The sequence below is a fragment of the Chiloscyllium plagiosum genome, unplaced genomic scaffold (assembly GCF_037043375.1).
Source record: "Chiloscyllium plagiosum isolate Xiang-an unplaced genomic scaffold, Cpla_swu_hap1 HiC_scaffold_31, whole genome shotgun sequence".
Lineage (NCBI taxonomy): Eukaryota > Metazoa > Chordata > Chondrichthyes > Orectolobiformes > Hemiscylliidae > Chiloscyllium > Chiloscyllium plagiosum.
Genome location: NW_028270169.1, coordinates 48733421 through 48759709, shown reverse-complemented (window position 1 = coordinate 48759709; position 26289 = coordinate 48733421). Strand labels below are relative to the sequence as shown.

General features: G+C 39.7%; 1 protein-coding gene across 3 annotated transcripts in view; it reads left to right on the top strand.

Annotated features, from left to right (window-relative positions):
* Positions 1 to 26289, top strand: part of dtx2 (deltex 2, E3 ubiquitin ligase) — an 86695-nt gene that overhangs the window by 14817 nt on the left and 45589 nt on the right. For all 3 annotated transcript variants that reach the window (XM_043718749.2, XM_043718748.2, XM_043718747.2), the window contains exon 2: positions 14070 to 14652. In XM_043718749.2, the coding sequence (XP_043574684.1) occupies positions 14070 to 14652 (583 nt within the window). The remainder of the gene's footprint in view (positions 1 to 14069; positions 14653 to 26289) is intronic.

Here is a 26289-nt window from a genome sequence, read left to right as displayed (position 1 = left end):
TATACAGCAAAACCTGGATAACATTCAAACTTCCCACTTATGCAGTGGGAATATCACTTCCCACCTAAGTGCCATGCAATGACCATTGTCCTTTGACATTCTAACAGCATTGCACCATCAACATGTTGGAGTTTACGAAAGACCAGAAACTAAACTGGATGAGCTCACAAAATTTTTGCAGTGAAAGAACTGGTCAGCTGGGAATTTTAGGCTGAATAACTGACCACCTGACTCCCCAAAGCTTATCCACTCTATGGTTCATAAGCCAGGGGTTTGATGTAATATTTTCGAACTTAATACCAATCAGGGCAAAGCACCCAATCCGTCACCCTAAATGTTCACTTCCTCGAGCATCAATGCACAGTGGTTGCCTTGTGTACCATATACAGAATGTGCTGAAGCAACTCACCAAGATTCCTTCAACAGCATTTTCCAAATCTACGATCTTTGCTGTCCTAGAAGGACGAGGGCAATAAATGCATGGGAACACCATTGCAATTTTCCCCTCCAATCCATACAGCATCTTGACTTGGAAGTATGTCACCATTTCTTCACTGTTACTCAGCCAAGATCCAAGAATGCCCCCATTTCCTTATAGCATTGTAAACTGCAGGAGTTAAAAAAGGCACCCAGCATTACTTTCATGAGGACAATTAAGAATGGGTAATAAATTCTGACTTTGTCCGCAGTGCTTAAATAAAAAAAAATCTGACTTGCATCACTTCCTCAAGCAGCATCAACAATAATACAATTCAACTCATTAGATTGCTTTGCTTTCTGCGGCATAGTTGTCTCATGCACTGACACATCTGCCTACTTCACACCTGTCTGGGTTTCAAAGTGTGATTGTATGCAGTTGAGACATATGCTTTATCAATATTAAAATCTCCTTCATGTTTACACATAATCAAGAACGCTTGAATTTTTGAGTTTGAGAGGTCGGAACATAGGGTATAATGAAATTAATGTAGGAGATGGAAGGTAAGAGATGAAGAAGAGTGAGTAAATGAGGGAAGGGGCAATGAGATGGAGCGATGGCAGAGAAGACAGAAAGGAAAAAGCAGAGGAACAAGATGGTGGTGCAGTGGCAATGTCATTGGACCAAGTAATCCAATCCCCAGCCAAAAGTTCAGAGAAGGTTGGTTTAAGGCTCACTATGACAGATGGTGAAATTTGGACTCACTAACAATCTGAGGGGAAAAAGAACTAGCCTAATGGTGACCATTTACCCATTTTCAACTTGTCATACAAACCCAACTGGCTTGCTAATCTTCTTTCAGGAAGGAAATCTGATGTCTTACCTGGTCTGACCTTTGTGTAAGTGCTGACCCATAGCAATGTAGTTGATTCTTAACTGCCCTCTTGGCCATCGGGGAAAGCCAATAAATGCTGGTCTCACCAGTAATGTCCACAACATACAAATAAATAAAACTGAGGAAGCTACTATAAAATCAACCAATGAGGACAAGTAAACAGAGCTAGTAGAAGGCAAGAGTCGTTATGCTATGGATAGTTAGAGGAGACTATTTCCTGATTTCTACTTTCATTTAATTTTTAAGTTTTCACTTGGCAAAATATCTTCAGTTAACCAGTTAGTTATGTGCAGTTTACAAGCTAGCAAAAGTAACAATGGCCTGCAGACAGGAATACTTAATTGCAATTTTGAAACTGAGAAACCAAAACCCCCGTGTGCAATCATATTTTAAAAATACATAAACTTTACAAAATTATGAGCAGATTTATTTTATACCTGAAAAATGGTTTTGATTGCATCCCGTTCAAATTTGAACTTTTTTTGGAAAACAAATGCAAGCAATGCAAGTCTGAGACACTGTATCTGTACAAGCTTCAAATAAATCAATTGAGCACAAGTGCCTTTTCTTCAATATTTGAAAGATTTCATGCAATGTCCATTTTGGCCACCTTGGTTATTTTGAGTGAAACTACAATCACTGAATCCAAAACAACTCCTGTGTCAGGTTGTTGAAACTACATGACATTAGGAGATCTCTGACTGCTTGGTTTTGTTGTGTTTGGGTATCATGTGGGTTCTGAAGCTTGAATTACATAGCCACTAGTGTGAGAATAGACATTTGAAAGCGAAGGTGTATACCCAGTTCTGAAGAAGGCTCACTGAACCTGAAACACTAATTCTGCTTTTTCTTCACAGATGCTGCCAGACCTGCTGAATTTTCCCAGAAATTTCTGTTTTTTCTGTTTCTAATATCCAGCATTTGCAGGGTTTCCCCCCCCACAGTTTTAGCATTGAGTTCTGAAGATTCTCTGCAGTTTTTGATCATGCCAAAAACTTTTCTTAAAATTCACCACTTGTAAACATTGTTGAAACATTCTGCAAGTTTAGTTTTTTTGTTTTTCAATATATTTTTGATTTCATTCAAATTTACAAAGGAATTGGCATAGGCAATTAAATTATCAGTTTTAACATTCATTTAGAAAATGACTGATCTATCTTAACTCCTCCAATGTGCTTTGTTTCTCACTCTGTTCGAGTAAAAAGTTACAGGTTTCCTAATATGAAAATAAATCTTCCTGATATCTCAAATTTTGGTGTCATCCTAAGCAACTAAAAAGAGATCAGCTCCAGAATATTACCCTTCTCCAGAAACTTTCCTTTTTGAAAAGCACCACAACCCTGCCCTATTCTCCCTTTTCAGAAAGCTTAAGGTGAGCTGCTTCTAATTTGGGAACTGCATCAAAAGCTTGTATTTTTCATGATTTATGTGCTGCTTTTAAAACAAAGCATTTTCCATGATACTGCACAACTAGATGAAAGAGATTTCAAATTCATCAGGACAGAACGGGACAAACTTCTAATCATTGGTTACCATTGTTAAAGAAAGGAGTGTGTTTCCATATTAGCATGCAGTGTCGGGTTCATCTAAGCAGAGGCGCTGTACGGTGATAATGTCCCTGGACTAATAATCCAGAATGCCTGGCCCATGTTCTACGGCATTGGTCCAAATCCCACTATGGCAGATGGTGAAAATTGAATTCAATTTAACAAAAACTGCTCCAGGAGCAACCATATAACTACTGGTGATTGTCATGAAAGTACATCTGGTTCATTGATCCCCTTTTAAGGGGAGGAAGTCTGCCTCTTTGCTTAGTGTGGCCTAAATGTGATTCCAGATCGACAGCAATCTGACTCTTGACTGCCTTCTGGGCAATTAGGGGTGGGTAATCCATGCTGGCCTAACCCTCATGACCCCCTCATCCCATGAATGAATATGTTTAACAAATCCTGTTCAGCTTTTTTTTTGGGGGGGAGGGGAGGGGAGAGGGGCCGAACTTTAGCCAAATAGCCTTTCCATGTTAGCCATACCTGCAATCTCTTTGAGAGCTTATTCGACACTAATTTGTACTGAAATAATATGGCAGATTGCCCTTTGAACTCCTTACAGGGGACTGGTTTGAGAGGTGTTTGTAGCACAGTTGTCAAAAAGAAGACTTGTTTTCTATGTAATTCCAAGTCCTGGTAGTGAGGGGCAGGATGCTAATCTAAAATTCGTGACTTGATGGATTTGTCTTCCTATCATATTTTCTAAATGCAGTGAGAAATGTTCATTCTATTTTATGGAATCATAAGAGAAAAAATGGATTTGAACAGTTAGAATAGACTTCTTGACCGTCTAGACAAATACTCCTTGATAGACACGTGGGCTGTATTGTGCAAAACAGTTTACCAGCTATCTGCACACTGACACAGTGGCCTTCACAGGAAACCAGAAAGAATAACAGGAAACCTGTTTATGCAGAGGTGATTGTTGAAACTACAGAATGGTCCAGCTACATGTAGTTATTGTATGTTAGACAGTTGGAAAATGAATTGCATAGATAAATGACAGGTGCTGTGTTTTGGTCGGGCAAGCCAGGGCAGGACTTGTACACCTTAATGTTAAGGTCCTGGGGAGTGTTGCCAAACAGACACCTTGGGCTAGAGGTTCATAGTTCCTGGAAAGCGGAGTCGCAGGTAGTGAGGAAGGTGTTTGGTACAGTTGCGTTAATTGGTCAGTGCAGTTAATTGGTCAGGATAGGAATTGGGAGGTCATGTTGCAGCTTTACAGGATATTGGTTTGGCTACTTTTAGAGTATTGTGTTTTGATTCTTGCCTCCTTACTATAAGTCAAAGGTTGTGACACTTGAAAGGATTCAGAAAAGATGTACAAGGATGTTGCCAGGGTTGGACAGTTTAAGCTATAAGGAGAGGCTGAATAGGCTGGGGCTATTTCCCTGGAGTGTTGGAGGCTGAGGGGTGACCTTATAGAGGTTTATAAAATCATGAAGGTGAATGGCCAAGGTCTTTTATCCAGGGTGGGGGAATCCAAAACTAGAGAGCATAGATTTAATGTGAGAGGGGAAGGATATAAAAGATATAAAAGGAGCAATTTTTTTACGCACAGGATGGTGCATGTATGGAATGAGCTGCCAGAGGAAGTATCGGAGGCTGGTACAATTACAGCATTTAAAAGGCATCTGGATAGGTACTTGAATAGGAATGGTTTAGAGGGATATGGACCACATGCCGACAAATAGGACTAGATTAATTTTGGATATCTGGTTGGCATGGTCGAGTTGGACCGAAGAATCTTTTTCCGTGCTATACATCTCTGATCCTGTCCTGTCAGTGGAGTTTGTGATGCATGTGGTTTTGTGCAACTGAAAGATAGGCTGAAGATTTGAGTGCTGTTGGGATAGGCCTGTAAAAGCCTGTAGGTTCTGAGTTGATCTGTTATGTCATTATTGCCAGAATGATCTACTGACCCTTAACTTCCCTTCATCAGTGGCTTAGTAAGCGATTCAGTTGAGTCAAGCTATTACAAGTTTGAAACTAAACAGACCATTAGTCTGGGCACTGGACCCACAAGCGTACGCAGACCAGACAAACCTAATGTTATTTTCACCAATATGTCGCAGCTTATCTATAAGACTACACTTCAAATTTTATCATAAGTTCAGAACCTTTTGTTTTGAGAGACTGCAAAAACAAGACATGGATGAGGGAGGAATTGGTTGGGGAATCCTCTCATCAGAGCAGATCCATTTTTTTCTTTCACCCCTTCATTTACACCCTTTTTAATATCTCTTTCTCCTTTACTGCTATTACCACTAGCCTTTGGCCTTTGTCTTTTGCTTTAGGCAGCCTCACAAACCATTTCACTTGTTCCTTACCCTCTGGCAATAACATTGTAGAATGACACTTTTTCTCTCTACAGATGCTGCCAGGCTGCTGAGTTTCCCCGGCAATTTGATTTTGTTCTTGAAGGGTAGCATTGAGGTTAATCCATACTGATCTAACATTTTATTTAGAGTAAAACATGATAAGCATCTGCATCTTGGTTTCAGTGAGTTTTTTACACCTGTTCAAGTGGTACTCAAATTAATGCCCTCCACTTGCATATAATTAAGGAGCAATGTTTGTAATTGAGGAGCAATGTTTACTTTCTACTTTGAGTAAATTCAGAACCGATCCATCTGCTCAAAACTAGGCATTCTGTGGTGCAATAAAGTATCAGTGATGGAGTTCTATTCGATCACCATCTATAATTTCATGACCTAATATTCCTCATTCTATAATTACCATGAGGCCAGGAGGTCAGTCTAGGCTCAATGAAGATAATGTGCCAGCAGCAATGGCAGGCATACTAAATAATGAAGTTTAGGATCATAGGAATTGGGAGCAGGAATAGGCAATTCAGACCTTCAAGCCTGCTCTACCATTTAAAATGATCATGGCTGATCTTATCCTGGTCTCAACTCCATTTTCCTGCCTCCTCCCCAAAGCTCTTTATCCAACTTTTCATCAGAAACTTATCTATTTCTTAATATGTTGAGTGATTCTGCCTCCACATCACTCTGGGGAAGTGAATTCCACAGATTCACAACTGTTTGAGAGATGTAGTTTCTCCTCATGTCAGTTTGAAACTACCTCTTCTCAATCTATGTCCATGTTTGAGACTGATGCACAAAAGGGAACATCTAATCAACATCCACTTGTCAATCCCCTCATTTTATATACCTCAATCAGATCTTCCCTCATTTTTGTGAACTCCAGCAAGTGCAAGTACAAGCCCAAGCTATTCAACCACTCTTCAAATAGCAGCTGTTTCATCCCTGGAATCAATCTGGTGAGACTCCTCTGAACTTCCTCCAGTGCTACCACATCCTTCCTCAAGGAGACCAAAACTGGACACAATACTCCAGGTGTGGTCTCACCAACGCCTTACATAATTGTAATAACAATTCTTTATTTTGTAATTCAGTCCTTTTGCAATAAGTGTCAGGATTCCACTTGCCTTTCTTATAATGTGCATATGCTGCACCTGCATACCCACTTTCAGCAATTCATGCACAAAGATGCTCAGATCCCTCTGCACTGACGTGCTTTGAATCTGCTTCCCATTTAAATAGTAATTTGCCCTTTTATTTTCTGGCCAAAATGGACAACCTTGAGCGTGTTCACATTAAACTCAATCTGCCACATTCTGGCCCATTCTCATTGCCTAATAATATCCATCTGTTAACTCTTTAACTCTTCATTATAGCCTGCTTTCCCACCTATTTTTGTATCATCTGCAAATTTAGCTATGTGACACTTTGTTCCTGCTTGCAGATCATTTACATAGATTGTAAATAGTTAAGATCCAAGAACTGAATTCTGCGGTACCCCACATTTCACCATCCAGAGAAGGACCTATTTATCCCGACCTTCTGCTTTCTGTTATTCAACCAATCCTCTATTTCCAACCAATAGTGTACCCTTAACACCCTGGATCTAACCTTCTGGATCAGTCTTTCATGTGGCACCTTATCAAATGCCTTTTGGAAATCTAGAGATACCATATCCACTGGTCCTCGTTATCCATCTTGCTGGGTATATCCTCAAAGAACTCCCAAGTTTGTCAAGCACAGCTTGCCCTTTGTGAAACCATGCTGGCTTCAGTGAATTGAGCTTTATTTTTTTTCAAAGGTTCAGTTAACTCCTTTATGATTGACTGCAGGGGTCAAACTAACTGAGCTACAGAATCATAGCGTTGTCGACCATGGAAACAGACCCTTCGTCCAACTTGTCCATGCCAACCATATATCCTAAATTAATCTAGTCCTATTTGCCAGCATTTGACCCATATCGCTCTCTCAACCCTTCCTGTTCATATACCCATCCAGAGACCTTTTTAAATGTTTTTAGTGTATCATCATCTTCCACTTCCTCTGGCAGCTCATTCCATACATACGTCATTTCTGTGTAAAAAGTTGTTCCTCAGGTCCCTTTTTAAATTCTTTTTCTCTCTCGCCTTAAATCTATGGCCTCTAGTTTTGCGCCGCGCCCCCTTTCTTCCCCCCCCCCCCCCAAATCCTGAGGCAAAGACCTTAACTATTCAACCTATCCGTGCCCTTCATGATTTTATAAACCTCTATAATGTCACTCTCCGCCTCTGATCTTCCAAGGAAAATAGCCCAAGCCTATTCAGCCTCTTCCTATAGCACAAACCTGGCAACATGCTTGTAAATATTTTCTGAACACTTTAAAGTTTCACAACTTCTTTCCTATACCAGGGAGGCCAGAATTGTACACAGTATTCCAAAAGTGGCCTAACTAATGTCCTGTACAGCTGCAACATGACCTCCCAACTCCTGTACTCAATGCATTGACCAATAAAGGCAAGCATACCAAACACCACCTTCACTATCTAGTTGTCTGTGACTCCACTTGCACGGAACTATGAACTTGCACTCAAGGTCTCTTTGTTCAGCAACACTCCCCAGGACCTTATCTGCATAAGTCCTGCCCTGATGTACCTTTCCAAAATACAGCACCTCACATTTATTCAAATAGAACTCCATCTACTACTCCTCAGTCCATTGGCCTGATCAACTCTGTTGTACTTTGAGGTAACCACCTACGCTGTCCACTACAACTCCAATTTTGGGGTCATCTGCAACTTACTAATCATACCTTCTATGTTCACATCCAAATAATTTGTATAAATAATAAAAAAATCGGCAGACCTAATACTCATAGTTGTGGTACACCACTGGTCACCGGCCTCCAGTCTGAAAAATAACCCTCCACCACCACCCTCTGTCTTCTACCTTTGAGCAAGTTCTGTATCCAAATGGCTCCTTCTCCCTGTGTTCCATGTGCTGTAACTTTGACCAAGACTCCTTGTGGTAGACTGGTTAGCAAGCACTTTACTGAAGTCCACATAGATCACATCCCAGTCTGCCCTCAATCTTTTTCATTACTACTTCAAAAACTTCAATCAAGTTAGTGAGACATGATTTCCCATGCACAAAGCCATGTTGACTATCCCTAATCATTCCTTGCCTTTCTAAACACATGTAAATTCTATCCCTCAGCATTCCTTCCAACAACTTGCCTGCCATGATGTTATGCTCACAGGTCTATAGTTCCCTGGCTTTTCCTTACCACCTTATATAGTGGCACCATGTTAGCTAACCTCCAGTGTTCTGCTACCTTACCTGTGGCTATTGATCTAAATATCTCAGCAAGGGGCCCAGCAAACACTTCCCTAGTGTCCCACAGAGTTGGAGGGTACACCTGATCGGGTCTTGGGGATTTATCCACCTTCGTGTTTTAAGACGTCCACCACAACCACCTCTGTAATATGGACATTTTTCAAGATGCTGCTATTTATTTCCCCACATTTTATATCTTCTATATCCTTGTCTACAGTAAACACTGATGCAAAATATTCGTTTCGTCCCTCCACCATCTCCTGTGATTTCACACATAGGTGGCCTTGCTGATCTTCATGGGCCCTATTTTCTCCTTAGTTACCATTTTGTCCTTGATGCATTTGTAGAACCCTTTTGGTTTCTCCTTAAACCTATTTACCAAAGCTATCTCACGTCCTCTTTTTGCCTTCCTGATTTCCTCCTTATGTGTATTCCTACTGCCTTTATACTCTTCTAGGGATTCAGTCAATCTCTGCTGTCTATATCTAACACATGCTTCCTTTTCTTAATCAAAACCTCAATTTGCCTAGTCATCCAGCCTTTCCCTTCACTCTAACAGGAATATACTGTCTCGACTCTCGGCATATTTTTGAAGGCTTCCCCATTCCCAGCTGTCCCTTTATCTGCAAACATCCACCTCCAATCAACTTTTGAAAGTTCTTACCTAATACTAGCAAAACTGGCCTTCCTCCAGTTTAGAATTTTGACATTTAAATCAGGTCTATCCTTCTCCATCACTATATTAAAACTAATAGAATTATAGACATTGACTCTAAAATGCTCCCTCATTTCCAATGAAGGGCTTTTGTCTGAAACGTCGATTCTCCTGCTCTTCGAATGCTGCCCGACCCTCTGTGCTTTTACTGCACCACACTTTCGACTCCAGAATGCTCTCCCAGTGACAACTCATGCTCTCCCAGTGACAACTCATGCTCTCCCAGTGACAACTCAGTCACCTGCCCTGCCTTATTTCCCAAGAGTAGGTAAAGTTTTGCAGCTTCTATAGTAGGTACATCCACATATGGAAACCATCTCTTTTGCCTATCTCTGTTTTTGACTTAAAACTATCACATTAGCATGTTTCCAATCCAATGGTACCTTTCCAGAATCCAGGGAATTTTGGAATATGGTAACTCGTGCATCCACTATCTCTGCTGCCAGCTCCTTTAATACCCCAGGGTGTATGCCAACAGGCCCTGTCATTAATCCCATCCATTTTCTTATACCTTTTCCCTAGTTATAGTAATTTCACCAAGTTCCCCTGTACGAAGTGCAGTTTTTGATAAGAAATTATTCTTTTACCGGAAAGCAGACAAAATTTTGACTAAGTGCCTCTGCCATTTGATTTCCCACTATTACATAGAACAATGCAACGCAGTACAGGCCCTTTGAACCTCGATGGTTCCACAGGTCGGCGCAACAATCTGAAGCCTATCTATTCTACACTATTCCATTTTCATCCATATGTTTATCAATGCCCATTCAAGTGTCCTTAAATTTGTAGAGTCTACTACTGTTGCAGGCAGGGTGTTCCACACCCCTACTGCTCTGTGTAAAGAAACTACCTTTGGCATCTGTCCGATATCTATCACCCCTCAATTTAAAGCTATATCCTCTCGTGCTAGCCATCACCATCCGAGGAAAAAGGCTTTCACTGTCCATCCTGTCTAGCCCTCTGATTATCTTATATGTCTCAATTAAGTAACCGCTCAACTTTCTCTCGAACAAAAACATACTCTAGTCCCTCAGCCTTTCCTCTTTACCAGGCAACATCCTGGTAAATCACCTCTGAACCCTTTCCAGAGCTTCCACATCCTTCCTATAATGTAGTCACCAGAACTGTATGCAATACTCCAAGTGCAGCCACACCAGAGTTTTGTACAGCTGCAACATGGCCTCAAGGCTCCGAAACCCGATCCCTCTACCAATAAAAGCCAACATGCTGTATGCCTTCTTACCAACCTGGGTGGCAACTTTCAGGGATCTATGTACATGAGCACAGAGATTTCTCTGCTCATCTACACTGCCAAGAATCTTGCCATTCACCCAGTACTCTGCATTCCTGTTACTCCTTCCAAAGTGAATCACCTCACACCTTTCCGCATTAAGCTCCATTTGCAACCCCTCAGTCCAGTTCTGCAGCTTATCTCTGTGCATCTATAACCTGCAACTTCCTTCAGCATTATGCACAACCCCACCGACCTTTAGTGTCATCTGCAAATTTACAAACCCATCCTTCTACGCCCTTATCCAGATCATTTATAAAAATGACCAACAGCAGTGGCCCCAAAACAGATCCTTGTGGTATACCACTAATAACTGAACTCCAGGATGAACATTTCCCATCAACCACCATTCTTTGTCTTCTTTCAGCTAGCCAATTTCTGATCCAAATCGCTGAATCACCCTCCATATTTTGTCCAACAGCCTACTGTAGGGAACTTTATCAAATACCTTACTGAAATCCATATACAACACATCAACCACTTTACCCTCATCCACCTGTTTGGTCACCTTCTCAAAGAACTCAATAAGGTTTGTCAAGCACGATATACCCTTCACAACCGTGTTGACGATGCCTAATCAACTTATTCCTTTCTAGATGATTATAAATCCTATCTCTTATAACCTTTTCCATCATTTTACGCACAATCGAAGTAAGGCTCACCGGTCTATAATTACCAGGGTTGTCTCTACTCCCCTTGAACAAGGGGACAACATTTGCTATTCTCTAGTCTTGCATTATTCCTGTAGGCGATGATGATTACCTTGATATTTTTGTCTTCTAAAGGGCCAACATTTATTTTCACTATTCTCTTCCTGTTTATGTTGGGTCTTGGGTTGTTTCACGCTCGCTCATGCTGACACATACACACCCACACATACATCCTCTCACAGACTTCTACCCCTTTACAGTCTCGCATGCACGTGCGCACACACTCTCACAGACACTCATACTCGTGCAACCTTCCAACCATGCATGTACACGTATGTAAGTTTGTGGGGGCAAGTTCATACTTGCAGAATTACATTTTATTTTGCTCAAAAACTGCATGAATTCATATAAGATTCTGGAAGTCCCCTTTTTAGAAATAGAATCAGTCTGAACATTGGGGCACAGACAGCCTCACACAGGGCACCTCACACCTTAAATGAATTATCTGGTCCAACATGGTACCTATTGTTAAAGTTCACTTGAGAATGTAACTTTTTAAAAAAAACAGTTCTGGGATTTACATATGAAAGAACTGAAGCCAACATGGTCATTCTAAAAGATGAGACACTTAACAAACAATCCAGGTCTTTTTCAATATATAATTTCATCTGCATCACACTGTAAACGTTTGCTATAAATTCTGTCTTATGATCTTATATTCCACAACTACCTGATGGAGTAGTGCTTCCAAATAAACCTGTTGGACTATAACCTGGTGTTGTGATTTTCTTTTTAGTTTGTACACCCCAGTCCAACACCGGCATCGCCAAATCATGACTTCCTTTTTATATACTTGGAGAAACTTTTGGTATTAATGCTAGTTTCCCCTTGTGGTTCATCTTGGCTGTTTCAATTTTGTTTTGACTGAGGCTTTGGCGTTCATGTTTTCCCAATCCTCCAGAGTGCCACTAATGTTTGCAGTATGATCTGCCCTAGATTTTGACAATGTGATCCTTGACTTCCTTGTTAAGCCATCGATGATTTTTCACCTTTTTTACAATTCCTTTTCCTCTCAGGAAGATACTTTAATTGAAAGGTATTTAGATTCTCCCTAAGAATTTGCTACTATTCTTTAACTTAACTACCCTTTAACACTTTTGCCCAGTCCACTCAGGCCAACTCCTTCCTCAGGTCTGTATAATTATCTTCCCCTACACAAAAACTCTTGTATGAAACAGTGTTTTCACTCTTTGAAACTCTTAGCATGTTGTGGTCACTCCATCCAAGAGGATGCTTAACTACAAGACCATTTATCAATCCTTCCTTGTTACATAATACAAAATCTAATATAGACAGTTCCATGATATGTTGGTGTAAGAAACAATTGTTCTTACATTGTGTGAATCTTTCTTTGAGTAAGCTGTTGTCAACTTTATTAATCCAATCAATATGCATGTTCAGTCACCCATAATTACTGTTATGCCCTTCGCACAACCTCTCATTTCTCTCTGGTTTATACTATGCCCTACTTCTGAAGTACTCTTTGGGGCCCTGTAAATTACTCCTACTAAGGGGTTTCATCCCTTTTATTTCCACCCAGACTGATTCAACATTTTCATCCCTAGCACCAATATCATTTCTTAATGCAGCCTTGATGTCATCCTTAACCAGTAAAGCAACTCAATCTCTTGCTCCTTCTTGTCTGTTCTTTCAGAATACCGAGTACCCTTGGTCATTTAACTCCCAGACCTGATCTTCCTGTAACCATGTTTCAATAGTCCCCACCAGGTTGTGCCCATTTGTCTTAATTTGTGTTGTCACAATGTTTTTTTTTCTCCTAATACTGTGTGCATTTCGTTACAAGATTTTTAAATACATTCTACTGATTTGTCTTTTGCTTTTAACATTGCCTTGTGTACTACGCTTTCCACGCTCTCTATCCTTGTCTGTCGATTCCATATTTATCCTGAACATGAGCGTTATCACTATTATTTATTCCAACTTTCAATGCACGTTTTGATCTTTTATGATTTCTTCCCTCACCATGGTATAAGTCTTGAGGCAACAATACAGCATGATTACTAAGCAACAAAAGAAGCATGCTTGAATAGACAGACTGAAATGAATCCTTAAAGAACCCTTGCCCCATCCAATGTTAGAGAATTAAAGAACTAACGAGGGGAGGAGGTGCAACTAATTTTTCCATCCGCAGTAGAGAAATCCAGAAAGTGGCTGCACATGTTGAGACTGAAACACTTTGTAAGTACGAGCAGCCAGAAGTACTAAAGATATGATCCTTCTCTTGAGATCCTCAGAATTTTGTGTTAGTTTGCAGCCAATTCAATTCACTATATTAACTTGTATTTCACAACTTTTCAGATTCAGGCAATCTGTTTGAAGTGCATGCATTTGGTGGTTGGGCTGAACACAAAAGTATGCAGGTTAAGCAACTTTTCCCCCGAGAAGTGTCACTTGTTACTGTGCAATCAGTTCATTAATTTGTGTGATGAATAAGTAATGCTAGACGTTTTTCTGCCTGTTCAATATGGCATTCCCTGTGCCTACAGAGTCACTTCCCAGCTAACAGGACAGACCAATTGAATTATTCCAGATTTGTTCTTCCTGTTACTAACACCAAGTCAGCACACAAGTTGGGGCTGACAGTGGATTCTTTTGAGGAAACGGTCTTAGGAGGTCTGGGATAGTGATGCCTAGGGACTTCTTTATTGATTGTTCACCTCACTTTCAAGTATTGTGGGAAAGGAGAAGGTGCACTTCTAGAAGATGAAACACTTAAGTTACTGCCCAGTGTATTTTAATGAAAAGTGTTGATTATGTACGGTCATGAATACAGTATTGTGCTTTCCTATGTGTTCTGTCTCGATTCTAATTTTGTTTCACAATATTCTTACAGGAAGAATGAGACGAGTTAGGAGGCAACGATATGCTCAGTCATCTGCACCAGGACAAGGATTATTATGGCAGTGGGAAAATGATGAAGGTGGCTGGACAGCCTATGAAACACCCATCTCCATTTTCATAGAGGATTGTCTTATTGCAAACCAGCAGATAGCTGATTTGGGACACTTTGGTTACAGCTACATAGTGAATTTCACCAACTCATGTCAAATAAATAAAACCACTGGGTTCAGAAGACGTGTTCAAAGACTTTCTGATGCACCCTATCCATCAGCTGTTTCTGGCTCGTCGCATGGAAGTCAAATCTGCTCTTGCAACCAATGTTTAGCTTATACTGGCTCTGGGCCTATTTCGAATCGTAGTCGATACACTGTATCCAACTTGGCAGGCCCTTCTACTCAGCTAACTTCTAATAGATCATCTCTAATAATGCCTCATAACCATGGATATTCCCCTTATAACAAGAGACCAGCGTCAGGGGGCCCTATGCCTTTTGTAAATCCCAGTCGGCCGGTTAATGCAGCAGGTATTCCAGGTCAATCTACAACCGCTGGCTCTCAGTTCACCAATGGTTCAAGGTATAGTAATAAACCTTAATGCAGTTGCTTCATTTGCAATCTAAAAGACACTGAATACTCAGTGATACAGAACCTGTCAGCTAAATCAAGGCCTTGTAAATGGAAATATTGAGGATGAATTAGTAGCTCTGGTGATGTTGATGTAAAGGATAATTTAAAAAAAGTATAGTTACATAAAGGGAAAGCAACTGGTTATGATTACAGTTAGTGTACTGTAGGCTGTTTGTGGGTATATTGTCAATGACCACGAGGAAATGGCAGAAGTATTGAGCAATTATTTTACTTTAGTATTCACAGCAGTAAAGCTTAATCAAAACAGCAAGAACTGCAGATGCTGTAAATCAAACAAAAACAGAAGTCCTTGGAAAGGCTCAGCAGGCCTGGCAGCATCTGTGAGAGTTAACGTTTCGGGTCCAATGACCCTTCCTTAGAACTGAGTTAAGAAATTAAGAGGATCATGGACAGGGTGTAAATAAAATTAGTTTATGGGGAAATTAATGGAACTGATGAGTGACAAGTTGCCAGGACTTGACTGTTTTAATCCATGGGTGTTAAAGGAGGTAGCGGAGCACCGTGTCGATGCCATAAACACCATCTTTGAGTTCCCTGTGTTCAGGAGCTGTACCTTTTGGATTGGAAATTTGCTCATGTTACTCTGCCATTTAAGAATGATTTATAGTCAGAAACCAGGGAATTACAGACCAGTTGGCCAAACATCTGGTGGGGAAATTGTTGGAGCCTGTAATCAAGGATAGGGTAACTTAGCACCTTGAAAAATTTTGGTTATTCAAAGAGAGTCGTCATGGATTCATAAGGTAGGTTATGCTTGACAAACTTCAAATTTTTTTTTTTGAAGAGATGACAAAAGTGGTAGACAGAGTTAAGTTGATGGATGTTGTTTATGTGGACTTCCAGAAGATTTTTGACAGCCCCATACAAGATACTGTTAACTAATGTAGGAAAGGGACCTCCATTCTTTACAATATTCATTAACAATTGTAATGGAACTACCCAAAATTTCTGATGGCACAAATTGTAGACCGTGATGACAGCGTAAAATGACAACAGGATGTTGATTAGGTGAATGGGCAAAGCTGCGGCAGTTAGGTCTTGAGTGTGGAGTTATCCATTTCGGACTGAAAAAGGATAGATCAGGGTACTTTATTTTAAAGAAGGCACAAAGTGAAGTACAGTGGATACCCAATAAGATTTGGGGGTTCAGGTGCATAGCTCTATAAAATTGTCAAACAGGTACAGAAAGTAGTCACTAAGGCAAATGGAATGCTGCCCTTCATTTCTAAATGGCTGGAGTGAAGGAGTGCAGATGTTATGCTGCAGTTGGCAAAATCTTAGTTAGACTGTAGTTAGAGTATTGTGAGCAGATCTGGACATCACACATTAGGAAGGATTTTTGGCCCTGGAGGGATGATACCTGGTCTTTGAGGGGGTAAGTTATAAGGAAAGATTAGACAAATTAGGCCTTTATTTTTGAGAATTTAGAAGGGGACAGGGTGATCTATGAGTTAGATTTATTGTCACATGTAGTTACATACAGTAAAAAGTTTATAAGTCACACTTATAGTGCCATCTTAGGTATAAAGGTAAGATTCTTGAGTACAAATTCTTGGGGGGGAGGAATTAGAAAAATTAAAAAATAAAAAGTCCACATTATTGAACTTCAAAAGTACAAAATCATAGTAATAAATTAGAAAGATGAAGAAATAAGAAGTTGTTAATAATCTTTCCATGATAATACAATAAAATAAAGAATTTAAGACAAAGTCCACTTAATCCATTTCATGGCACTAGGCTTGAGGACCTGACCCTCAGGTTTTTAGGTTAATAGCAGGGGCAGACAGAGTAGATTAAAATAAACTATTTCCACTGACTCAAGATTTAAGAAACCGGGCATAGTGTAAGAATTAGGGACAGGCCATTCTGAGAGATGTTAGAAATTACTTCTACACACAGTAGTGGTGATTTGGAACTCTCTTTCTCAAACGGTGGTCATTCAATCGTTAAATTTAAATCTGAGATATGGGTGCAAGGCAGGCAGTTTGGAGTTAGGTCACCGATCAGCCATGATCGTACTGAACGATGGAACAAACACAAGGAGCTGATTGGCCTACTCTTTTTCCTATATTCCTATTGAAGAAAGTCACTGAAATAATGGCAAAACTGTTAGTGCTGCTTTTCCCTAAATCTTTGTCTTCTCTGACAAAATATATTTTTCTATATTCTGACTATGGGAGTACATAGAACAGTTGTGCGTTGTAGCAAGTGTAAGATGCTATGGGAAGCTACATAATGATGTGTCCAAATGGTGTAACACTTTGGTTTAAACCAGATTTATCTCCATGTGTATGATAGCACCTTTACATAATTTAAAAGTCCAAAGTTTTTGACAAATTGTAAAATTGTAAAAAAGAATTAGAATTTTAACACAACCACATGGTGGTCTGTGTGTTAGTGTCTGACTTAAGTTTCATGGAATGTTGGGACATGCCAGAGTTTATGTAACATTGTATGGTTCCACTAGGGCAATGCAGCAAATACAACAGGTGCAGTAGGATTCTGTGTTACTGTGAGCTTAGGAAAATTGAGGCCAGTATTCTGCTTTCCAATTGTCAGATTTTAGTTGTCATCCTTGGCAAGTGTCATCCTCCAATTGTTATTGTTGGGAAGATGTAAGTGTTCTGCAGTGACTGGGATACCCTGCTCTTGACTTGTTTTGTCCTGAGCTGCTGCTCAGCAAATACCAGAAAAACAAATTCATTGGTCACTTACTCTGAAAGGTACAAGAACAACCCCAATGCTCTCTTTTATAGCTATTTCTCAAAGCTGTCAGATTTCCCTCTGCTATCTTGTGCTCAACTAAGGGAATCAATTGAAATAAATGTTGTTTTGTACTCTCTTCTCTGTCCTTTGCTGGAACAATACCAGAACTTCATGTAAATATTTAAAACTTTAAGATACCTTTCTTCTTTGAAACAATGAAATAATTATCAACATCCCATGAATCTAGCCTGATAACAGTTGCTAATACATTATGAACATCAGTACATAAGAGACAGCTTGGCAAAACGAAGAAGTCACCAAACAGATAAACTACTCATCAAGTTGAAACCCAAACCAGAACCTTTGTGCAATTCATCAGATTATTTTCCATATCTACAAATCATTACCTATCCAGTAATGACTGGAGCTTTTGGGAGTGAGTGAGTGATAACAACTGAGTGGAGGATGGTATTGACTGTAACATCGTCTAGAAGTACTGCAGAAGTTAGAGCCACTGGTTAATCTTCAATTTGAAAACTGATTAGGTAGTAAAATAACTTAAAGGTAATTTCATATTTAGGTTAGACTTTGCAAGTTCACAATTTGCAAATAATAAAATTTACATCTCTATGTTTGGTAAATTCTTGGCCTCTTAACTGCTAATGGGTTAAATAACTTTTATTATGCCAACTGGTACATTTGCATATTTTATGCAACACAATTTCATCTAATTCTATACTAACTCACTAACAAACAAATTCTCATCTTTTTCTGCTTCTGTTGCCAGTAAACGTTTTCTTATCTATTTTTGCTTTATCCATACCCGTTGTCACCTTGAAAACTGGCTAAAAGCTGATATGATTTGGAGATGCTGGTGTTGGACTGGGGTGTACTGCTCCTTCATCAGGTGCTCCGAAAGCTCGTGTGCTTCCAATTTAAACCTGTTGGATTATAACCTGGTGGTGTGATTTTTAACTAAAAGCTGATAAGTTGTGATCTGTCTTTATCTCCACAGTCGTCTTTAACTGCTGCATGTCTTTTCAAACTCTCTCCTACCTGTCCTGTTGCCTCAAATATAATCAAATTCAGAATAAGACCAGAAACTATCTCAGTGCAAAACATAGTTTCAGATGTGCAGCATCTCCTGAAATAGAGGTGGGTAGAATCAGCTTGTGAAGCAACATCTGTGGAGAAATGGATGTCAGTCAGTTAATGGTTTTAGTGAAAGACCATTTCCTCCAAACCCTTAGACCCAAAATGTTAATTTGCTGTCATTCGTTTTCCCCAGAGTTGCTGCATGTTTCTTTTCTGACGTTTGCTTTTATTCTTGCCTCAGTTCGCACATTTCAGACTTAAGTACTCTGTTTCTATCACACCACCATCCTTCCTGCTTGGCCTACAGCAAGTACCTGATCATCCAGATAAAAGTCTTACGTTGTCAACAGCAGAGTGGGTGCAAAAGTTCTTTGGACATGTCCCGCAATCAGCGAGTACTTTAAGATTGCTGAGAGGATATGTTACTGTTTTACTTTAATTGCAGTGGGTGGTGAAGTCCTCTGTGTCTCTCTTACTCTCTGTCAGACTGGATGGCAAAAGGGACGAGTATTGCATGTATAAAACCACTTTTATTTTTGAACTGTGGACTGAAAATGGGGTTGATATGTTTTAAGCCACGTAAGATGTTTGCAGTTTTAAAATCAAGTTGCTGGAGCCCATTGTGAATTGTATATACAATGTTGCCTTATTCAGGCAGTGAAGGAGAAGTTGAGCCAAATCAGCACCAATTGTGTGTTCAGGGCAATTCTGCCCAAAGGTAGTCTTTTGATTTGTCTTTCCTGAGAAAGTGATGGATGTGGGTATAATTACAACGTTTAAAAGACTTTTGGATAGATACATAAATAGGAAAGGTTTGGAGGGATATGGGCCAGGAGGTGGGACTAGTTTAGTTTGGGATTATGTTTGGCATAAACTGGTTGGACTGAAGGGTCTGTTTCTGTGCTGTATGACTCTTAAGTGGTACCTGTTGTCGGTTCAGGAGACCTCCGCATTGTAACAACTTCTTGACTGGTTCCTGGGCAAGTAGTTGTAGCCTTGTGTGTACAATACAACATCCATTTCTCTTTCCTTTGTGTGTGAAGTGAAAGAAAGTTTTTAGTAATTAGGTACTCTCCCTCACCTTTTCCCTATATGCTGATCTTTGCAAATCCCCTGTTGAAATCAGAAAGCGAAAACTACCTTCAAAGACACTGAAAGAGTGAAATGTCAAACCAAGGAATAAAAGGCTAAGATTCACTGTACCTACCACTCTATCAATGGCAAAGAGTCAGAAAGAAAGCTACCTCTCCATGGCTTTAGTTTAAACTGGTGCTGAATGTCTGGAAGTGTGAAAAGGAATTTTTAAAAGGTAAAGTTCAACTTATACAGTTATAAATGACGTTAAAAATTGCACAACACCAGGTTATAGTCCAGCTGGTTTATTTGAAAGTACAAGCTTTCAGAGAGCTAAAGGATGAAGGAGCAGCACTCCGAAAGCTAGAACCTTCTAATAAACCTGTTGGAGTGTGACCTGGTGTTGTGATTTTTAACTTTATCCACCCTAGTCCAACACCGGCACCTTCACATCATGGCCAGCATCAACACCACTAGCTATAAATGAGCAATTCAACTTGACTACTTTTTTGCCATTAGCTAAAAACAGTTTGATTATAGCAGTTATTTGTTAATGGGAAAATATCTGTTGTGCAGTTTTAAGATCATGTGGGGTTGGGATAATTTGTTAGCATGGAGGATTGGCTAACCATCAGCAGAGAGTGGGAATCAATGGGTCTTTTTCTGATTGGCAAAGTGTATCTATTTTGGTACCACAGGTGTTGGTCCTTGGTGCTCCAACTATTTGCAATCTATGTTAATGACTTCAGTGCAGGGATAAAAAGTGCTATAGTCAGTACTATATTTGCAGAAGACACTAAAATATTTCGAAAAGTAAGTTGCACTGAAGAAATAGAAAATTTGTAAATGGATGGGCTAGGTGAATGGGCCAAACTATGGCCAGTGAAGTCAAATGAAAATAAGTGTGAGGTTAGCTGTTTTGGTTGGAGGAATAGAAAGGCAATTTATTATCCAAATGGAGTGAAACTGCTGAGTGCTTTGGTGCAAAGGGATTTGGTGCATGAATAACAGAGAACTAGTTTGTAGGTAACAAAGCAGACAGCTGGAATTGTAGCATTTCTTGCAAAAGGGATATAATATAAAAGTAGGGAAGTATTACTGCAACTGTACAAGGCATCATGAGACTCCACCTGGAATGCTGCATACAATTTTGGTTCCCTTATTTGAGGGATGTCGTTGTATTGGAGGGCGGTGCAGAGGAGGTTCACGAGATCGACTCCAGAGATGAGGGGTTTGTCTTATGAAGAGTGAATGAGCAGCTTAGACCTTTACTGTCAACAGTTAGAAGAATCCGAGGAGATCTATTTGAGGTACATGCAGAGAATGTTTCCTCAGGCCATAATTTTTGGGTAAAGTGGCAACAGATTTAAAACTGATTAGGAGAAATTGCCTTTCTCCAATGGTCGTGAAATGGTGGAATTCACTACCCCAGAGTGTGACCAATACCAGGATATTGAATGAATCTAAAGAGAGCGATTTCCCATTAGTAATGAGCAGGCAGGAAAGTGGAATCGATGTTGAGATGTGACCATTCATGATCGTATTAGATGGTAGAGTGGGTCTGAGGGGCTGAATTGTCTACTTCTCCTTCAAGCTCCTGTGTTCTTATGTACCACCTTTTAACTTGAATTAGTCAGTGAGGTAAAATTGAGAAATTTGATGGTTTTATCAAATGTTCACATTTTTGATGACTCTGGGTGTGGTAGGGTTTGATTTGTGGTACACGTGCCCCAGTGAGTCATAATGCATCAACTGTTTTTTTGTATTTGGTCATTTAACTAGTTAATGATACCAGTCAGGGATCAGTCTTGAATCAAGGTTACAAGAGATCCAATTAAAGGCTTCTCACAAAAACCAATAACTGTACTGCAAATGTTATAAATCTGAAATAAAAACAAAATGATGAAATGCTCTATGTCTGGAGTGACAGAAAAAGTCAACATTTCAGGTCTGTAACTGTTTTTAGTGAACAGGATTTCCACATTGTCTATAGACAATAAAAGTGAAGATGAGAATAGCAGCTGTCCCACACACTTCCTGTAGTTGTTTGGACGTGTGCATCACTAACCACAGTAAATGTTTTGTTATCTGGCATGCTGAAGGAATGGGTGGTGCCAGTTAGTCTTAACAGGGAATTAGATTACTCTGGACTCAAATACTTTCTGTTCTGTCTTTGACTCATTAAGGGTGAGGGGAAGCAGTTTGGGAAGTGAATGCCCCAACACAGCAGGGCATCGCAATGAAACCATTAGAACTGAACACCAGGCTGAATGAAACCACCTCCCTCAGGCCCTCTCTTTTTTTTTTGGAAATGCCATTCAACTTTACTGACAGTTGCTTGAACAGTATGTCACTTTTTTTCAAGGCACAATAACTGAAAATAACACACTAACTTAATTTCACTATAAATCCTAAAAACCTGTGCAGATTTATAATTTTTTTATTATTAGCTGTTTTAAAAGAATGCATATCTCAACACTGGAAGTTTCAGGCCCTTTGATCATTTAAATGTGCTGTTCGAAATTCTGGCTTGTTTGATAGTGTGCCGGTTAATACAGTGTACTGTGTTTTGCGTATCATTCAGTCAACTGTGATTCTACACTGTGATTCTACACTGACTAAATGTACTAGGCCTCCCTTTGAATGCTAGAGTATCAGACTGAAATATTTCTTGCCATCTCTCCAGATTGATTTTTTTTTATTCCATGCTAACTGTGGTTCAGTCAACAGTAGCAGTACCCAATACTGTGGCTGATCTTAACGTGTCATCCTTTGTTTGATTTGGAGATGCCAGTGTTGGACTGGGGTGTACAAAGTTAAAAATCACACAACAACAGGTTTAATTGGAAGCACACTAGCTTTTGGAGCGACGCTCCTTCATCAGGTGGTAACCACTATCACCTGATGAAGGAGCGATGGTCCAAAATCTAATGTGCTTCCAATTAAAACTGTTGGACTATAACCTGGTGTTGTGACTTTTATCCTTTGTTTGAGGTTTCTTAGTCGAACATAATTCTATCTTCACTGGATACCTATAATCTACACAACATCCTAGCTGTATGAAGCATATTGTGACGCTCTTCTGTGGCAGAACATTTGTCATTATCTACCATTTTGACTAGTTTGCAACAAAGTTGCCGTTTTCTTACAAGTGTGGATACTGAATAGGATTAACCATGCGTAATGTAGCTTGGAGATAAAACAGTCTGTCGATTTGCTGTGTCTCACTTGTTATGAAAATCAATGTTAGAAAGGTTACTTGGGTGAGGGGCTGGAAATGTTGCATTGTGTCAAAATTAGGCCTTTGAAATAGGAGGGAGGCAGATCAAGAGGAAAAATATAAGATGTAAATGTAACATGTAAGCTGACAGTGGTTGCAACTTTCCAAAAAAAGATGTAAACAATAAATTCAGTTCCCCTAATGTATGTGAAAATATCAGACTTTGTAATCAGACTCCCTTTATTACCTTCATGGCCTCCTTGGTAGCTACTGCAAGCTCATGAACCATTGGAAATCTGTTCCACCTCTCAGCTTCTGCAGAAGAAAGGAAAAATTGGGCAGAGGACGACTTCGGATGTATTTTGAGTTTTAAAACAACATATCTGTTGCAACATGAAGTTCCTGACTTTAATAATCTGTCAATCTCTTAAATGACCCAAACAAATCCCTGCAGCAACAACTAATCTTTCTACACACTGATGTCGTGCTTGGCAAGCTCAGTCAAGCTATATGCACCATAACCCTCAATGCCAGCAATTATTTATCTCTACACACTGACAGGAATGTTTTTTCAAGTCTTGAAGGTGTTTGGTAGTTTTGCACCATTATATGTTGAAAGTATATTGATTGTTGCTGTTCAGGTTGGAGTTGGAAGCTGTCTGTTCTTGCAGTCCCCACCGCCATTCTTCTGTTTCTGCTGCAGTTCAGTTGGGACTAATTCACCATTCCTCATGTGTAAGCCTTGATGGCAAATGTTGTAGGATATTTCTTCATACGTATCATAACATGTTAGCAACCCTACCACTAAAGGTCCTATGAATTTGAGCACTCGATGAGAATAATGAATTTGAGGCTGGATTTGAAGACTTCATTAATCAGGCAGCAGTAAATGGTAGATGACCAGGACTTTGTGAAAGCTGAAATACAGCTAGCAGATGTTTGGGTGAAATTTTAGAGCTTGTACAGTGAGAAGCCATTCAAGAGAGCAATGGAATAATGATATCTAGTTTTTTTTTAAAAAAAAAAAGGCATGGATGAGGAGTTCCTCAACTGGTGGATAAAGTTTGCTAAGACTGTAGACCAGAAAACATAGGAACAGAAGTAAGCTATTAGGTCCATTGACCATTCACTGAGATCATTGCTGATAATCCTCCAATTTCCTGTCTTTTTCTCAGACCTCTTGATTTACTTGCTGATTTAAAAAAAAAATCTGTCTATCTCCATCTTGAGTACTTTTTATCCAATTCGACAGCCCTCTGTGGTAAAGAATTCCACAGATTCACTACTTTCCTTCAGAGGAGAAATTCCTCCTCTTCACTGTCTTAAATGGACAAGTCGTTTCCCTGAAACTATGCTCTCTGCTCCTAGATTCACCCACAAGGGGAAACAACTTTGCCATTTCTACTCTGTCAAGCTCCTTCAGAACCTTTTGTTTCATAAAGTTTGCTCATGATGTTATGCAGGTGGGAATAATCGGAGCACATGCAATCAGAAGCTCTGTGCCTGGGTTCAGTGCAGCCTGCTATTGTGAACTGTCTTGTTTAGCTAAAGGTGGTATGTAAGAGAAAACATCTGCCATTGTTGAGACTGAATTTTGCACGAACAGCACATCAGTCAATGAAGGGGTTGAAAGAGCTGTTCATCGTCTTCAGTCTTTATCAGCATGTCTTGGGTCTATTTTTACAGAATAGTTTGACACAACTAACCAGCTTGGGACTTTGGTCAAAAATTACAACTCATTTTGCGTGTATGCTGACTTGTGTCAGCCCTGTTCCGTCATCATCCCTGTCAGTGCTGACCCATGTAGGCTCCCGGTCTTGTTAGATTATTTAAATATCCAATTTTAGTTATGTTGAATCAACCTGTTCAGACATGTTATAACACAATCCTATAGTGAAACCTGAACCTAGGTCTTCTAGCCCACACTACTACTGTACCACAAGAGCACTTAAATGTCCAAATCTATACTTTTGGTTTCCTTAGTCTGGGACATTCAGTAATCAGAGATAGTTGATTTCCAGTATGGTTAAAAGGAAAATGTCCACTTGCAACTAGCCATTGACATTTACCTTGTGTTTTTGGGTGGAAAAGGAAGAACTGAAAGCATTTTTAAAAACCCATCAAAGCTTTGCTTTTCTTGATGTGAATGTGTTTTCCATAACACCTTGTTGACAACCCTTATATTTGTTTTTAATAGCGAGAAGAATCAATTTCTTAATTTATTGAAACAAGTGATTCAGTAGTTTTGATCATTGTATCTGAAGAACAGTTGTCTTTAACTCCTGAGCATTTGCACAGATGTAATCTGTGGAGCCGTGTTTAAGTGGGTCAGTCAGTGTTTTACACCTGTGTTGGTGAGGAAAATCTGTCAGGGCTTGCAAAGGTTAGATTACATGCCTGAATTAAACTCTGGCACCTTTTTTTTTTTGTTCCTAATTTATGTTTGTCCTTTTGACTCTTAACTGTGATGTCTGAAGAGTGCAAGCTTCTCCAAAACTTCTGTTTAGGTATTTATCTTCATCTGACACAAGAATGTGTTACTGCTGCATGGTTCCCAGTGTGGTAAATGGCTATTCATGGAGTCTTGTGTTTCTCAGACATCTGAAATGAATGTTTCAAGGGATGTAGACCATCCTCATATAGGTACAACCACTGTGTTATTGGGAAAGGAGTTCCAGAAGTTTGATCCAACAAAAGTTCCAAGTCAGGATAATGTATGGCTTGGAGGGAAACTTGTATTCAGTGACGTTCCCAAGAACTTGCTGCCCTTGTCCTTCTACGTGGTAGAGGTTGCGGTTGAAAGAGCTTTGATTTACTACAGTGCATCTTGTAGAGTGCATACTGTTGCCAATCTGCACTGGTAGTGGAGTTGTGATTGTTTAAGGTGATGGATGGGATGTCCATAAGAGTGATGTTAAGCTTCTGTGGTGTTGTTAAAGCTGCACTCTTGCAGGCAAGTGGAGAGTATTCCAACACAATTCTGATTTGAGCCTTATTGCTGATGGATAGGCATTGGGAAGTGTGACTCTCCCCATTATTTATCTGACTGGCCCCATGCATATGAACATAAGTTAGAAATGGGAGTAAACCACATCCCCTCAAGTGGTTCCATCATTCATTAATAACATGGCCACAACTCTACATTTTGACCTATCGATCCATGATAATCTGGCATTCTAGACTAATAAAGGAGTCAAATCAATTTATGCCTTAAAAATATTCAGTGAGCGTGCCTCCACCTTCTGAGAGAGAAAATTCCTTGTCTGTCTTGAATGGGTAAACCGTATTTTCTAACTGTACCCACTAGTTCTAGTCCCTATCATAAAAAACAACATTCTTTGAGCATTCACCCTGTCACACCACCTTACCTCAGGATCTTGTATGATTGAATAAAGTCACCTCTTATTTTTCTAAACATCAATGAATATAGGCCCAGTCTATCCAATGTTTCTGATAGTGTAATATCTATC